Raw genomic sequence first — 16,387 nt, forward strand, 5'->3', positions numbered from 1 at the left:
TAATGAGGGAGCTTCCGGGTGGCATGTATTATCGCCAGAATTGCCTTTTCCAAAGGTAGGTATCGCATCTCGGCCTCATGTAATGATTTGCTCACATAGTAAACCGGTCGCTGCACCCCATTATCATCCCGTATCAGTACAAGGCTTACAGCATGGGGAGCTACAGCGACGTACGCAAACAGCACCTCGTCTGCCTCAGGGCTGGACATGATGGGTGGTCGAGACAGGTATTCCTTAAGCTACTGGAAAGCCCTAACACAATCCTCCGACCATTCAAACCCTTTCCACTTGTTTATCAGGAGGTAAAAAGGTCGACATCGATCCGCTGATCGCGATATGAACCGGTTTACTGCTGCAATCATGCCAGTGAGCTTCTGCACTTCCTTCGGATTCTGAGGAGCCTGTAGGCTGTTAATTGCTTTGATTTGATCGGGGCTTACTTCTATTCCCCTGTGGGTTACCATGTACCCTAAAAATTTCCCAAACCCGACCCCGAATGAACATTTGGAAGCATTCAGCCGCAACCGGTGTTCCCTTAAGATAGCGAAGATTTTTTCAAGGTCTTTCACATGCTCAGACACCCTTTTACTCTTCACAACCATATCGTCTATGTAAACCTCAATGATCTTGCCCAGCTGTGGCTCGAACATCCGGGTCATCATCCTTTGGTAGGTTGAGCCTGCGTTCTTCAGCCCAAACGGCATCACCTTATAGTGATAATTTCCGATGGGCGTCATGAAAGCCGTCTTCTCTTGGTCTTCTAGCGCAAGGGGGATCTGATGATAGCCCTGGAAGGCGTCCAGGAAGCTCATTCGAGGGTGACCCACGGTTGCATCCACCAATCTGTCGATTCGGGGAAAGGGGAATGGGTCCTTTGGGCACGCCTTGTTCAGGTCCGTGAAGTCCACGCAGACTCTCCACTTCTCTGTCTTCTTCCTTACCACCACCGTGTTTGCCAACCATTCGGGATAAAAGACCTCTTTAATAGCCCCTGCTTTTTTCAGTTTTGCCACTTCGTCTCTTACGGCATTAGCATGTTCCTTTGAAGGGCGTCGGGGTGGCTGCTTCTTCGGAGTGGAAGAGGGGTTGACGTTCAGGTGGTGACAAATAAGGCTAGAATCAACTCCCGGGGCGTCGTAGGCGTCCCATGCAAACACATCGACATTCCCTCTGAGAAATCTAACCAGTTCCTCTTTTTCTTGAGAAGGCAACTCAGAGCCGACCTGAAAAAACTTCTCCGGGTCGTTGTTGACAGCGATCTTATCTAAACTTTCGCACCTTATCTCCTCGGCTAGCCCATCGCCTTACTTTGCCGAGGTGGCTGGTTGCTATAAGCTCTCAGGGGCCGAGGACTAGGCACGGGGCCAATGTAAGATGGCGGCCACCATACACTGCCTGGCCACGGCCTGATCTCCTCGGATCTCTTCTACTTATCCTCTGGATGGGTATTTTACTTTTTAGTGAAGTGTGGAGGATACGGCTTCTAGGGCGTGGATCCATGGCCTGGCAACTATTGCGATGTAGGGTGAGTAAGCGTCGACCACGATAAAATTTACCTCCACCACCTCCAACCCAGTCTGTATGGGTAGTCGGATCTGCCCCTTTGGCGTAACAATCCTCCCTTCGAAGCTGAGAAAGGGGGAGTCATAGGCTGTCAAATCTTCCGGTTTCAGGTTCAGCCCCTTGTATAGATCGGGGTACATTATCTCTACCGCACTTCCCGAGTCTACTAACACCCTTTTCACATCGAAACCTCCAATTCTTAACGTAACCACCAAGGCATCGTCGTGAGGTTGAATAGTTCCTCTCTTATCCTCGTCCGAGAATCCTAATATCAAAGAGCTTCGCTTTTTTGACCTTTTTGGTTCCCTTTGCTTGTCCTCGGAAGGGAGCCGATCAACAGCCAGTACCTTGGGGATGGGTGGCCCAGTTCTTCCTGGTGCAGCGAGGATGACATGTATCGTTCCGGCGGGGGGTCTTAAGGACACATTCTTTCGAGACTCTTGTATTGCTTGACCAGGATGACCGCTCGAGGGGTGCAGAAGGTGACGTAACTTCCCTTCTCGGACCAACTGATCTAGGTGATTCCATAGATTCCTGCAATCCTCGGTGGTATGCCCATGGTCCTGATGATAGTGGCAGTACAGGTTCTGGTTACGCTTGGAAGGGTCTCCAGCGATCTTTCCTGGCCATCTAAAATAGGGCTCGTTCCTTACTTTCTCCAGCACCTGTTGTACTGGCTCCCTAAATACGGCGTTCACTGTCTGCGGGTTGCTCTGTCCAGCCTGTCGCGAAAAATCTCTCCTCGGCTGGCTAGGGTTATACCGTTCCGACCTAAAATCATTTTCTTTGGGGGGGATGACCTTCTCCTTTCCCCTTCCTTGTAGCTGATCTTCCTCCACCCTTTTGTACTTGTCGATCCTATCCATCAACTGATGAACGTCGGTAACTGGTTTACCAGTGAGGGATTTCCTTAAGCCATGCTCGGTGGGGAGACCGCTTTTGAACGTGTTGATAGCAACATCATCATGGTTGTCATCTAGGTCGTTATACAGCTCCCAATATCTATCCGAGTATGCTTTCAGGGTTTCTTCTTCGTGCATGGATAAGGACAATAGCGAACGGAGGGGTCGAGGGACTCTGGTGTTTATGATAAAACGGGAGCAGAAAGCCTGAGTGAGCTGCTTGTAGGAGCCTATGGAGTTTGTCTTCAGGTTGTTGAACCACCTCATCGCCATTGATCCCAAGCTGGATGGGAAGATTTTGCACATTAGGGCTTCATTTTGTGAGTAGATTGCCATTTTCTGGTTAAACTGACTCACATGCTCTACCGGGTCTGCTCGGCCGTTATAGATGGCGAATGCCGATTGGTTGAAGCGTCGAGGCAACTTAGCCCCTTCAATTCTATACGTGAAGGGTGACCTTGAAACCTGGTCTAGCGCCTTCTTCATAGCATCATTCCCCGAACCCTTGCTGGATGGGCTCTCATACTTCCGTACAAGGCGTGGTTCCCTTTCGTAGGAAAAGGTTTCACTTGGGGGGGTCCTTGACCTTCGTCGGTAACTCGCATCCTCCGCATTAGAAGACTCGTCTGAGCCAGAGGGAGATCGTTTTCGTTGCACATGTCGTAACTTCCTTTTCAGGTCATCTATCTCTCGCTGCATGGCCTGATGACTATTTCGCCTCTGGGACACATGACTACCTATCTGAGTGTGACTCTGGCTCGTCCGAATAGTATGCACACTCCCCTCACGATTCCCCCTGCCGTCTGGGTTGGCGGGGTTATTTTGCCTCTGGGACTCGGCGGGTTGTGTCTGTTGGGAGTTAGCCTGGTGAGGATTCTCCTGGTGTGGACCTAGTTCTGCCATGCTCGACCGTTGTGCTAGCTGATGCCCTAGTTCTTCCCACAAACGGCGCCAATTGTAGTTGCACGATTTTCCTGATCCAAACCCTATTGATTAGGCCTTGGCCCGAGGCGCAACACACAATAAATATTTGTAGAGGATGGGTCAAAGAACTTAGCCTCAGTGAGTTTAGTCGGTTTAATGCATGGACAATATTATTGCAGGAATAGAAACACAAGAATGGATATCTAACAGAAGATTCTATTTCCTGAGTGTCGAATACATTTCTTTCGTCCCCCTCTTTGAGGGACTCCACTACATTATATAGCTCTCTCATTCTTATCTGAACCTTACACTTGTTGATCATCTAAGCCCCCACTTGAGCACCTGTCCTATCAGACACTCTTATCACTCCCTTGTGAGTTGCAGTGGCCAAGGTAGTACTGTTCAGGGGTCTTTTCCTCATTAATGCGGCCAAGAGGGTGGTTGTGACACATTTAATGTGGTGGTGGCAGCTTTCCATGAGATATTTTGGGTTTTATTCTTTTTATATGCTTGGAGGATGAACTGCAATGGTTGGGGCGAGCTCTTCGTTCGAACTTCGTAATGTCCGAGGAGGAGTTACTCCTCGGACAGGTTTTTTTTACCGCAATTGGGCTTGAATAAGGTTTTGGCTGTGACTTCTCCTCGGACAGGATGCTTCTCGGACGGGCCCATAGTTTGACTAGCCCATTATTTTGGGCCGGGCCCCACAGGAATATAGGTACGAGTAAGAAACAAAATTTCTAAGAAACTTTTTTCTAGAGAAAGATTTCAAAAACATTGGAGATGGTAATTGATAAGGAATATTTCTATTTTTTTTATGCATCATCAAAAATTAATGTCCCAAAAATTTTAAGACTTAAACACTTGCACATTCATAATTATTCTGTAGGTTTTCTCGATGATAAAATTGTTATTGTGCCCTTTCCATTCGAGCTAAGTTCATTATGCTCGAACTTTACATAATATAACTATACATTTTGAGAATACACCAGTAAGTAATATTTTGCATATAGTTACCTTTTATACTCCCTTTTTTTCAACACTTTTAAAGTAAAATCTAGAGATTTTTGAAAAAATAATATTATTTTATGTGGAAATTTTTTTCTAAAAAATAGCCTCTTAAAAAAAATCATGTTTTGTATCAAAACTTCAAAATGTGCAATTTTAGTGTAAAATGTGTTTATAATAAAGTTGTGTTTTCAAAGCCATTTCAATGCAAAATGTGATATAATCAATTTTAGTACAAATGTGATATTTTAAAGCTTAAAATAATGTTTATAAAGAGAGACTATTACCCCATAAGATTTTTACCATTAATTGTAATAATAATAATAAAATAAATATATAAATTTGCAAAAAAAGCCACAAAATCTAGTTAAACTCCCGACTAACTTATCATTTTAACATGCAATTTAGTATGCTATATGTGCTTGTCAAATCTGAATATATTTTATCAAAAAAACAAAAGTTTCTCAATTGTTTTTTTAATAGTCCATTAAAATTTATTGCTTCCACCCATCCCAAAAAAAACTCAATTTAATGATTCATGAATTTTTATAAAAGTTACGAGTAATGACAATTAACATTGACCAATGAAATTTCCGTATTGGCAGCGGCAGGTAAGCTAATTGATATGATATAATATAATGTGGTCATATCAACATAAAAATGGAGGGTCCTACTACTTATTAATACTTACAAAAGTCAGTCAATGCTCGACTACTACGACTAGTCATAGACTTGGTAGTGGTTGGAGATAATGATGTGTAGAATTTTAAGCGTAAAAGAAAACAAAAGGCAAAGCCAAACAGAGAGAGAGCCGAAAGAAACTGATTTGCACTAGACCCTCACCAGTCATCATCACTCTCCTATAAATTACCCACCAATTAGTATTATTGTTGAATTCACAACTATCTACTTCTAATTCTAATCATCTCATCTCATCTCGTAATGGAGCCTTCCTTCAGACCCGTTTCATTCCTTTTCCTTTTCCCTGCCTTTCTCTTTCTTCCTAACTTCTTCTTCTGCACCGGACTTTCTGACCTTCGTTGCATTGATACCGAGCGACAGGCTCTTCTCAACATCAAGCAACATCTTATTGATTCTTCAAACCGGCTCTCCTCTTGGACTGCCCATGGGGATTGTTGTCAATGGGTGGGTGTTGTGTGCCACAACCTCACTGCTCATGTACATGAACTCCATCTCAGAACCTTTTATCCTGGAGGTCGTTTTGCAACTGACGAACAATATGAAGCTTATGAGCGGACAATGTTTGGTGGTAAGCTAAATCCTTCTCTGCTTGATTTGAAGCATTTGAATTACTTTGACCTCAGCTTCAATAATTTATCTGCTTCTCCTATTCCCTCATTTCTCGGTTCAATGAAGAGTTTAACATCTCTTAATCTCTCTCATGCGAGATTTGTGTGTCTCATTCCTCATCAACTTGAAAATCTCTCCAATTTGCACTTTCTCAGTCTCCATGGTTATGGTTTATATGTGAATAACCTTCAATGGCTTTCTGGTATTCCTTTGCTACAACATCTCGATATGAGTTTTGTAAATCTTAGCAAAGCCTCAAATTGGGTTCAACTCACAAACACACTTCCTTCCTTGTTAGACTTGCGGTTGTCTGATTGCCAACTTAGGCCTTTCATTCCACCGACTCCCACTATTAACTCTTCATCTCTCCTCACCCTCGATCTTTCAGAGAACTATTTTGAAAACACTTCGATCCTATCATGGATCTTTGGTCTTCGTAATCTTGTTTCTCTTGATTTATCTTACAATAACTTTCAAGGTCCAATCCATGTTGATCCCGAAAACATGACTTCTCTTAGTCACCTCGATCTATCTGGAAACAATTTCAACTCTTCAATTCCCAATTGGTAGTATAGTTTTAGTCATCTTGAGTTTCTCAACCTTGGCTCTAGTAATTTGCAGGGTACAATCTCTAGTGTCATTGGAAACCTAACATCTGTCATTAGTATTGACTTGTCAGGAAATGAACTTGGAGGAAAGTTGCCAAGATCGTTAGATAATCTTTGTAACTTAAGGGAAATCAGATTGTCATTCAACAAATGGAGTCAAGAGATATCTGAAATCTTAGAAAGTTTATCAGGGTGTCTTTTAGATAAACTAGAGATCTTAGACTTAAGTCATTCTCAACTTCATGGTCATTTGACGGATGAACTTGGGGTATTTAAAGATCTAGTCCAACTTTTTTTTAATAATAATTCAATCTCAGGTCCACTTCCGGTGCCTTTAGGAAATCTTTCATCTTTGACATACCTGGATTTTTCAATCAATCAATTCAACGGAACTCTCCCTCAAAATTTTGGACATTTGAAAAATCTAGTGAGACTTGATTTTTGGAATAATTCAATTTCGGGTCCACTTCCAGTGTCTTTTGGAAATCTTCAATCTTTGACATACTTGGATCTTTCCAAGAATCAATTCAATGGAACTCTCCCTCAAAGTTTTGGACAGCTTTCCAAACTTGAGACTTTATATATTTATTCTAATATGTTGAAAGGTGTTGTGTCCGAAGTTCATTTTGCCAATTTAACCAGTTTGAGGGTGCTTTATGCATTTGGAAACCAACTAATGTTAAAAGCAAGTCAAAATTGGATTCCTCCTTTTCAACTTGAGACTTTAAGCTTACGATCATGGAATTTAGGGCCAAAATTTCCCCAATGGCTTTGTTCACAAAGGCGTATGCTGTCTTTAGACATTTCTTACACACAGATTTCAGATATGGCTCCTCCTTCATTTTGGAACTTGTCTTCACAGTTCCAATATCTAAATCTCTCCCACAATCTAATCAATGGAGAAATTCCAAACAGTCCCGTGATTTTGTCTGCTTTAGTGATTGATTTAAGTTCAAACCATTTTAAAGGTCTGTTACCTTGTATATCCTCTAATGTGGATGTGCTAGATCTTTCTAACAATTCATTCTCCAGATCTATTTCTCACTTTTTTTGTTTTAGAGTGAATGAGACAAAAAACATTGGACATCTCAATCTTGAAAAAAATCTTTTATCAGGAATAATACCCAATTGTTTGATGAATTGGAAAAACTTGGTGGTCTTGAATTTGGGGAACAACAATTTTAGTGGCAGTATTCCAGCAGCCATAGGATCTTTGACTAACCTTAATTCTTTGCACCTATACAAGAACACATTCTCTGGGATATTACCATCATCTTTGAAAAATTGTGAAGAGTTGGTAATTATTGATGTTGCTGAAAATAGGTTTGCTGGAAACATACCTTCATGGATTGGGCATAGATGTACAAGCTTGATGGTTCTTAGCCTTCGCTCAAACTATTTCCATGGTCACATACCAAAAGAACTATGTGCTCTAACCTCACTCCAAATATTAGACCTTTCACATAATAAGCTATTTGGAAGCATACCTAAATGTGTTAAAAATTTTAGAGCCATGGCCACAAATAATATTTCAAATGAGCACTTGAATTCTTATCGTGCTAGTACTCGGTATGGTGAAACTCTCCCACTTGAAAGTGCATTGCTAGTGATAAAGGGGAGCATTCGAGAGTATAACACCATTCTCCAACTGGTAAAAAGTATAGACTTTTCCAAGAACAATTTATCAGGAGAGATCCCCAAAGAAGTGACCAGTCTTCAAGAATTACAATCATTGAATTTGTCATGTAATCTCTTGAATGGAAGTATACCTATGGATATAGGTACTATGGTACTATTGGAATCTGTTGATTTCTCTATGAACCATCTTTTAGGTAAAATTCCCTCAAGCATGTCAAGTTTGACATTTTTAAGTCATTTGAACTTGTCAAACAACAATTTGTCGGGGAAAATCCCTTTAAGTACTCAGCTACAAAGCCTCGCTGCATCGAGTTTTATTGGAAACAATCTTTGTGGACCACCACTTATGGACAATTGTACTGTAAATGGTGTAAAACCCAACAATGAAAACACTACGAGTAAAGATACTAATGGACTTGAAGTGGATTGGTTCTATGTGAGCATGGCACTTGGATTTGTGGTTGGGTTTTGGGGTGTTTGTAGTTCTTTACTATTGAACAAGCCATGGAGAATAATGTACTTTCAATTCCTAGATCAGTTAGGGTATAAGCTTAAGAGTATTGTTTCATTGTAAGTAAATATTGTAAGATTTTTAATATTTAGTGCAACTGTCATTTGATCATGTTAATCAATATTTTGATGATTACTATAGAATCTTTGTGTTAGTTAATACTTATATTATTAGTTAAATCACTCCATTGACATATATGAATATGGTGTCTTCCTATGACCCCCTATGAGTGTCAAAGGCAATCCGATTTCTAGTTTCATTTAAACCCTGTAGATTAGAAGTGTAAATAAATTTTTGTTCATACAAACAACTGATTCATTAAATGCAGTATACTATAACTTAAAATGACAGCTAGTCTTTGTTTTGTGTACTTTGAAAATAAAAGTTGAAATATTACCCCCATAGATGAACTAAGGGTTCATCTAGCTATAATAGCTCTCTTTAAAATCTCTTAGTGATCATTTTGTAACTCTAAACGAAAGACATCAAGATTGTGCATGACTACGCAAACTATACATGTTTGTAACAAATTCCAAGGCTACCTGTTGGATCCCTTCCAACTCGTTTCTAAGAAGGAAGCCTAGGCTGCAAAAGAGGGGGTCTCTAAAGTTTTCTTCTCCCCTGCCAAATTTGGCCTTCGATGTTTGAGGAGAATATTCTCAGAGTTATTTTCTTTAATGTCAAAGAAAAAATTAAAATTACCTTGGATCCTGATTTTCAAGTTTTTCTACCTTTTTTTTCTTGAAATGTTCATTAATTGTACACAATATTTTGATACAGTAGTAAGTTTACTTCTACACTTTTGTTTTCATGTTCCAAATAATAGTTAATTTTCTTCAAAATAACATGTCTCTCAGCAGTGCTTTCCTTTAATTTTGGGATATTTAAAATTGGATGATTCATTTATTTAGAGAAATGTTATTCATTTAATATCATGTTACTCTTTCAAAGGGGCAGTAGTGAAAAGGTACTGTAAGGGATTCTGGACACTTACTAGCTATTTGCCATGTGGAAGTTTTATAAATTTTCAGACTCCTATTTAGGTGGACAATTTCTCATACATCTTACTGAAGATGGGAATTGTACTTAATTATCTTTGGCTGGATGATTGCCATATTGTGGTTCCTCTTTTTCTTTTTTCTTTTTTTAGTGATGATGATGAAATGGTATATTCATTAAAGAAACAGAGCAGAACACAAAACAGGGAAGAAAAAAAAAATTAAGATGATTCCTCCCTCATCGAAGAAACAAAATTGGCATATTGTAGGTAACTAAAGTTGGCAGTTAGCCAACGTTTGCGGCTCTGGTGTATCTTCAAGGCAGGTATAGTAAGGTGAAACATTGATAAGAAATTAAGAATACAGAAGAAAATGTCACTTCAGAACTTGCAAAATCTGTAATATTCGAATTTTAGGAAATATGGAGTGCTATTGGAGTTACTCTACCGAAAATTTAGTAGTGCAAGCTTCTGTAGTTTTCTGAATCTGTTCGCAAGCATAGTTTCATTGCTTGGCTACTGGCTAGCTATTAAGAATAGGATTATCCACTAGGGATTGGTGGCTGCAATGGTATTTACCAAGATGATGTACTTCATTGCATTTTTAAAAGTAGAGATCATCTTCTCTATTCTCTTGGATATTAGAACATATTTGGGAGTAACTATTAAGCTTTGTTCCATTCCTAGAAAACCTGGTACTTGGGATGCAGAGTTAGCTTGGGCAATTGGAGTTCTAAAAGGCAAAAGAACGTTGTTGTTCTCATTCCTAAAGTTGATTGGATTGCTCATTTATATCACAGTTGGATGGAGAAAACACTCAATGGCATGGTAACAATCTAAAGATGAGGAAATTATCTTCAATATTATTGTCTTAAAGGTTAGATGGAGACTGGCATCAAGCTGGCATATCGAGGATTCATCTAGAAACAAAGGTTAGATGGAAACTATGTGATTTTTTTTTTTTTTTTTGGATAAATAGGAGACTATCTGATTCTTAAGTCTTAACAATTGGATTGGTATATTCTTCCGTTTGCTTTTGATGATATGTTGTCCCGTTATCTGTAGTATTTTATCCCCTTTTTTTTATAGGGATCTTTGTATGGTTTTGATTCTTTGGTAGTTTGCTTGTCTTGATACTGCTGTAATTGTTTTTAAGAAATAAATTCCCATTCATCTAAAGAAAAACAAAAGTATGTTTAGGACACAAAATGTTAAACTTTATTAATTAATACTGTTGTAAGGTTGTGTGAGGACAGTGATGGTTAAACCCATCACCGGGCTAGGCTATGTTGGTTCCTTCATTATGTTTGCAAAAAGCTACTACAGCTCAACCCAGTTTTGCACCTTCGCCAGAATGACATTTGATATTATATTTGCATGCTCCTAGGCATCTATCTGCTACTGGTATGCAGTTTCTTAATTGAAAATTCAGAATAGGTATCTCAAATCTATAAGAAGTGGGACGTGACCATGGAGTAATCAGCTAAAAGCTAGTAAGCTTTGCCTTGGCTAAAGGCCTTTGTAATATGAAAGCATGTCTAGTAGCCTGCATTGAACGTACAAAAATGAGCATGAAACTTGCAACCTGCTAGTGTCCTGTGGCATGCTTTTTCCCACTTGTAAGAAAGTTTGTAGTTATGAACTTTGAAGGTCCTATTTAGAATCCTCCGAGAAGTATGGCCCTAGCATACATGAAAATCATACCGAAAACAATAATCCACTTATTTCTATGGTGATATTTAAATGATCACCATTGTTAATTATTGCTTCATCTTGTCTTTATCTTTCGTAATTCTTGTGCTTCTCTTGCTTTAGTTTTCTGTTAGGAATCTGTTGTGTGTGGGTTGTGTAGTAACATAGAGGCTGTGATTGACTGGTATGACAAGTTAGCATTTGTTAGTTGGGTTGGTTAGCTTAATTAGCTGATAATCTGGGGGTTAGTTAGTATCCAAGTCTGATATAAGAAGGTACACTTTGACTGTAACTACTCATTGATGAATATAATTGTGCAATTCTCTCTCTCTCTCTCTCTCTCAGCTATGGAGGCCCAGGTCCCCTTGAAGTGACCTACCTAGATTCCATCTTCTTACTGGTTCTCAACATTTTCTTTATAAACTCCAACTTATGCAATGAAGCTTCAATTTAATTTGCAATGAAAAGGAGAAAAAAAGCGTAGATTACTGTGAAAGTGCTCAAAGTTAGCTGCCTTAATTCCTTCTCTTATTGTGCAGAAGAATCTCAAAAAAATGATGTGTGAAATGTCTGCAACATCAAGGACAGGATTATGACAAAACTAGACTCCAATTGAAATCTAATTAGAAGCCTTTCACTTATTAATATCTAGGATTCAATCCCTCCTATTTACCAAACTCGAGTTCCTCATTAAACTGTCTGTGAAACTGCTCAAAGTTTCCTGCCTTAAATTTATTCTCTTATTGTGCTGAAGAATCTCAAAAAATGTTAGTGTGTAATGTCTGCAACATCAAGGACGGGATTATGATTTTTTTTTTAATAAACAGAACAGGATTATGATTATTACTACAACAATAGGAATAATTATCATTACTATTGGGACCAATGAAAACTTGTACATTTCTATTAGTGTCTAAGCCATCATTTCGTGAACATTGAGTAGGTGATTAATGTATGCTTTTTTATGGTTCTGGCATGTATAGCAGCTACAGCCTTCAAATATTGATGAAGTATCTTTCCTGAATAAAAAAACAAATTCAAAAATGGTAAATTATGAATTTCGAAACACGGAATTGTCATTCCAAGCATCCATTAATCTCCAACTTACTATGGAAACAAACACAAGAAGCACATGAAAGTATGAAATCAGAAAATTACATGAATCGAGCAAAAAATATACCGTCACTCACAATTCAAGCTATAGTATTAATATGAAAATTTTGGTCAATGGCGACCAAACATTAGCCAAGTAAGAACTTAAATTGAACATGATGTCAGAAAATCATTTATATTATATTATATAATAAAAATATGGTTTTAGAAACCATAGTTGTGACAAGTGGATACCTTTTCCTTAGTTTACATATGAATTTTAATTAATTTGTTCATTGAACGACATTCACAATAAATGTTATGCTTAAAATTTTAGAAATTATGAGTTTGAGATTTATATATATATTTTTTAATAAATATGGATTTATATTAGGTGCTTTCAACCCAAACATGTACTTTCTCATTATGTAAGTGCACAAAAATAGATCAAGATGGACCAAAATGAACCGATGTGATCCGAATGGACCAAATGGACATAGGACCAAATAGGAATAAGGTGGACCGAATAGGACCAATGTGGACAAATTGGACTGAAGTGGATGAAATGAATCGAATAGAACCAAAGTACCGAATGTTCCAAATAGGACTAAAGTGGATCAAAGGTGACAGAATGGACCAAATAGAACCAAAGTAGACAGAATGGACGAAATAGGACCAATGTGGACCGAATAGGTCCAATGTGACCTGAATGTACCGAAGTGAACTGAATACGACCAAATGGTTCGAATTTAACTTTAGTGGACAGAATGGACTATATAGGACCAAATTGGACCAAAGAGAACTGAATAGAACCGATGTGGAACAAATAACACTTTTGAATATTTATAATTTTTATTGCATTTTTAAGGCTCATATTTCTAATATATAATGTCTATTTTAGTTTTTTTTTTGTATTTTTTAACTCAAAACTAAAGTGTTTAACCCAAATATAATAAAATTTCATACTTTTCAACCCAAAAATCAAGAAAATTTTTTTTTGAGTTGAAATCAAAAATAAAACCTACAAAAAAAAAAATCAATTTAAGGCCCAATTAGTTTAAAATGAACTGAAGGGGGACCAAAATTGACCGAGTTGACCAAATTGAACCGAAATAGACCTAATTGGACCGAATAAAAATTGTTTAATATTTAGAGAGAACAAATTATCTTTAAAAAAATTTAGATAAAAAAATTATACATTATATTACAATACAAAATAATTATTTATTCTCACGCATCGTGTGAGTCTGCAATTATTATTAACATAAAAAAAGATTCTGATGGGATAAATTTACCATATTATGTAGAGGATAAAATCAGAATAAAAACTATGCAAGACCTTAGTGTAAGCTTCACTGTTTATACAGCACCATAATAAGGAGAAAATCTGCATGTCATTAACTCATAGCTAGAAATGTCTTAGAAGAATGAATATGATGATTCAATTTCATGGTCTTCCTAACTTTGTTATCATAGATTTTATCAAAACCAATCGGTATCATATGCACACGGTTACACACACACAAGTCCATGAGGTCAATTTGATTTCTCCTTTGCATTGTCTTTGTTTTGCCCTCTTCCATCTCACTGGATGCCATTTTCCCTTAATAAATGACAGCACTTACTGGTTTTCTTCTTCTTTTGGTGTTTTGAAAATTGAACCACTAGGCTGCAAAGGCAGCTCTTGTAAACTTCTATGAGACACTGAGATTTGAAGTGAAAGATGATGTTGGAATAAAAATTGCAACACATGGTTGGATTGGAAGTGAAATAACTGGAGGTAAGTTCATGCTAGAGGAGGGTGCTGAGATGCAATGGAAGGAAGAAAGAGACGTCTTTATTTGATGGTTTTCATATCTCCGCCATTATTGAATATACAGTTAACTTTGTTAAGAATGAACTACAATTGTTTAGCACACTTTTCTCTCCCTTGTTCCTAAAGTAATAGTTTGGATGTTGATTCATGTAAAAATTACTTTATCTCAAATTATTGCTCTCTTTAATTATATCTAGTGTATAGGAGAGAAGGTGTACTACTACTACTACTACTAATACAAAAAAAAAAAAAAAAAAAAAAAAAAAAAAAAAAAAAAAAAAAAAAAGTTAGAAGTTAATAGAGATATCTTAATTAAATAAACTTGAAACTGAGTTTTCATCATGGTTTTAAAAATCGGTACGGTGAAAGAACCGAAATAGAGAGTTTATCGGTTTTATGGTCCGATCGAAATTCGACCGGTAGTCGAACCGATGATGTCATAAATAATTAATTATTAATTATTAATTATAAAAATAAATAAATAATTTTATAACTAGTCACTTTAACTAAAAAAATTAATAATAGTAAAACATTAAATATTAACTTTCCAACTTTTGGACACCACTTAACAATACTCAACCCAAAAAAAAAAAAAAAAAAAAACACAACCATAAAAAGGTTATGTATAGCCATTACAAACAATTTTTAATTATTTTTTAATTTGTCAAATAACCAAAAGAAAGTCACCAACAGGTAACAATATCATTGCCCTTGATACTTTTTTCCCACCTATCCTACACTTACACGTTTATATCACACACACCACACATTTATTCAAACCTTCAAACAACTCTCTGGACTTATTTCTTTCCCATCCACTTTTTGGTTTTGCTAGAGTTTCATTTCCGGATTTCCTTCTTCAAAATTCTCTCCCTCTCTCTGTGTCTCTCGACTCTCTCCTATCAATATGCGTATGTGCAAGAGCAGAAAACAAAGGCTGAAGCGGAGTGCAGACAGATAAAGTCATATGAAATTTGCTTCGTTTTTGGTCTCCTTCCTCAACACAAAGATAGGAGATCTGATGTTTTTGGAGTAACTATTGGTGTCTTAGGCTTCACAATTTCAAGCTTGAAAACATTTTCAAAATCAAAATCTCTACTCTCAAATTTGAAAAAAAACTCTCTTTCTCTCTTCTTTTTTTTTTTTTTAACACAGCATCTGTAGTTTTAAGTTTTAACGAAGACCTGCTAAAAACCGGTTTAACCGTACTGATTTCCGGTTTTCCGGTTTTAACGATTTTTCTTCAATTTTCGGGTTTTAATAATAACCGGACCGGATTAGTGTACGGTTTCTGGTTGAACCGGAAGGTCTGGTCCGGTTTTTAAAATTATGGTTTTCTTGCATGATTCCAACATATCCCACTATTTTATGCTTTTTTTAGTTGGACCATAATTTTCTTTTCCTTAGTTCAATTGGGATTTTATTTTTTTTCCTCCTTTATTAGGTTGATTTCCATTCTCTAGTAGAAGTAGGACTATGTTATTTCATCTCTTGAAGGATTGAATGCTTCCTTTAAATAGTCTTTAGAATTAGGGGGATGATAGGAAGTTGAATTTTAGGCAAAGTTAAAATTGCAATTCTCAAATTAGGCTTTTTATTAATAAAAATTTCTTTTAAAAGATTTTCTTTATTATTTTGCTTATTGGCCTAGTTTTTTAGTAGAATTTAAGTTTGGTATGTTATAGATTATGCTTCTATACGCCCTAAGCTACATCAGTTAGACTGAGAGTAAAGTTATGCCACATTAGTTAACATCAAACCTATTGTGTCCACTCCATGATGATCATTCTTATCATCATAGCATAGGTTGGAATCCACATAACTGAGAGAGAAAGAGAGAGAGAGAGATATTTAGATATGATAAAATTTTAATTTATAGCGTTCATTCCGTGATAATTGTTCTTTATTAGGGTTGAGAATGGACCTTGCCCAACCTGACTCGAACCAAAGGGCTTTGGGTGGGTTAGGTTCGAGTCTTGCTCTAAGACCCTCCCAATTTTAGTTTTTTTAGGTTTTTTTAACACCTTTAGCAGGTTTGATGCTATATTCCCTAATGTAGTGCTCTCAAATCCCAATAAAAAAAAAATGGTCTTTAGAAATTATACTCTATTTTTTATTTCCAATTATAAATAAAAAATGAATTCTTATTATAAATTTCCTTCTTATTTCCTTTTTAATTTCAAACCTGACCTAATCTCCTCATTTAAGACTCTATCATCTTTTATACTTTCCGTATTTTATTTTCAATTCAAATTTTAAATAAACTTTAAAAAGAAATCTCTTAACATTAATGACCCAACTTATTTGAGAAAATATTTAATCACT

At 37.1% G+C, this 16,387-nt stretch overlaps 1 protein-coding gene across 3 annotated transcripts in view; it reads left to right on the top strand.

The window, feature by feature from the left end:
* Positions 1-8,588, top strand: part of LOC126698692 (receptor-like protein EIX2) — a 91,847-nt gene extending 83,259 nt beyond the window's left edge. The window contains exon 2 of one of the 3 annotated variants that reach the window (XM_050396081.1): positions 8,149-8,588. In XM_050396081.1, coding sequence (XP_050252038.1) covers positions 8,149-8,528 — 380 coding nt within the window. In that variant the 3' untranslated portion in view covers positions 8,529-8,588. Of the gene's footprint in view, positions 1-7,293 lie in introns of all 3 variants that reach the window. The other 2 variants (XM_050396082.1, XM_050396080.1) reach the window with 2 other exon arrangements.
* The last annotated feature ends 7,799 nt before the right edge of the window (positions 8,589-16,387 follow it).

This window comes from Quercus robur, chromosome 9, assembly GCF_932294415.1.
Source record: "Quercus robur chromosome 9, dhQueRobu3.1, whole genome shotgun sequence".
NCBI lineage: Eukaryota > Viridiplantae > Streptophyta > Magnoliopsida > Fagales > Fagaceae > Quercus > Quercus robur.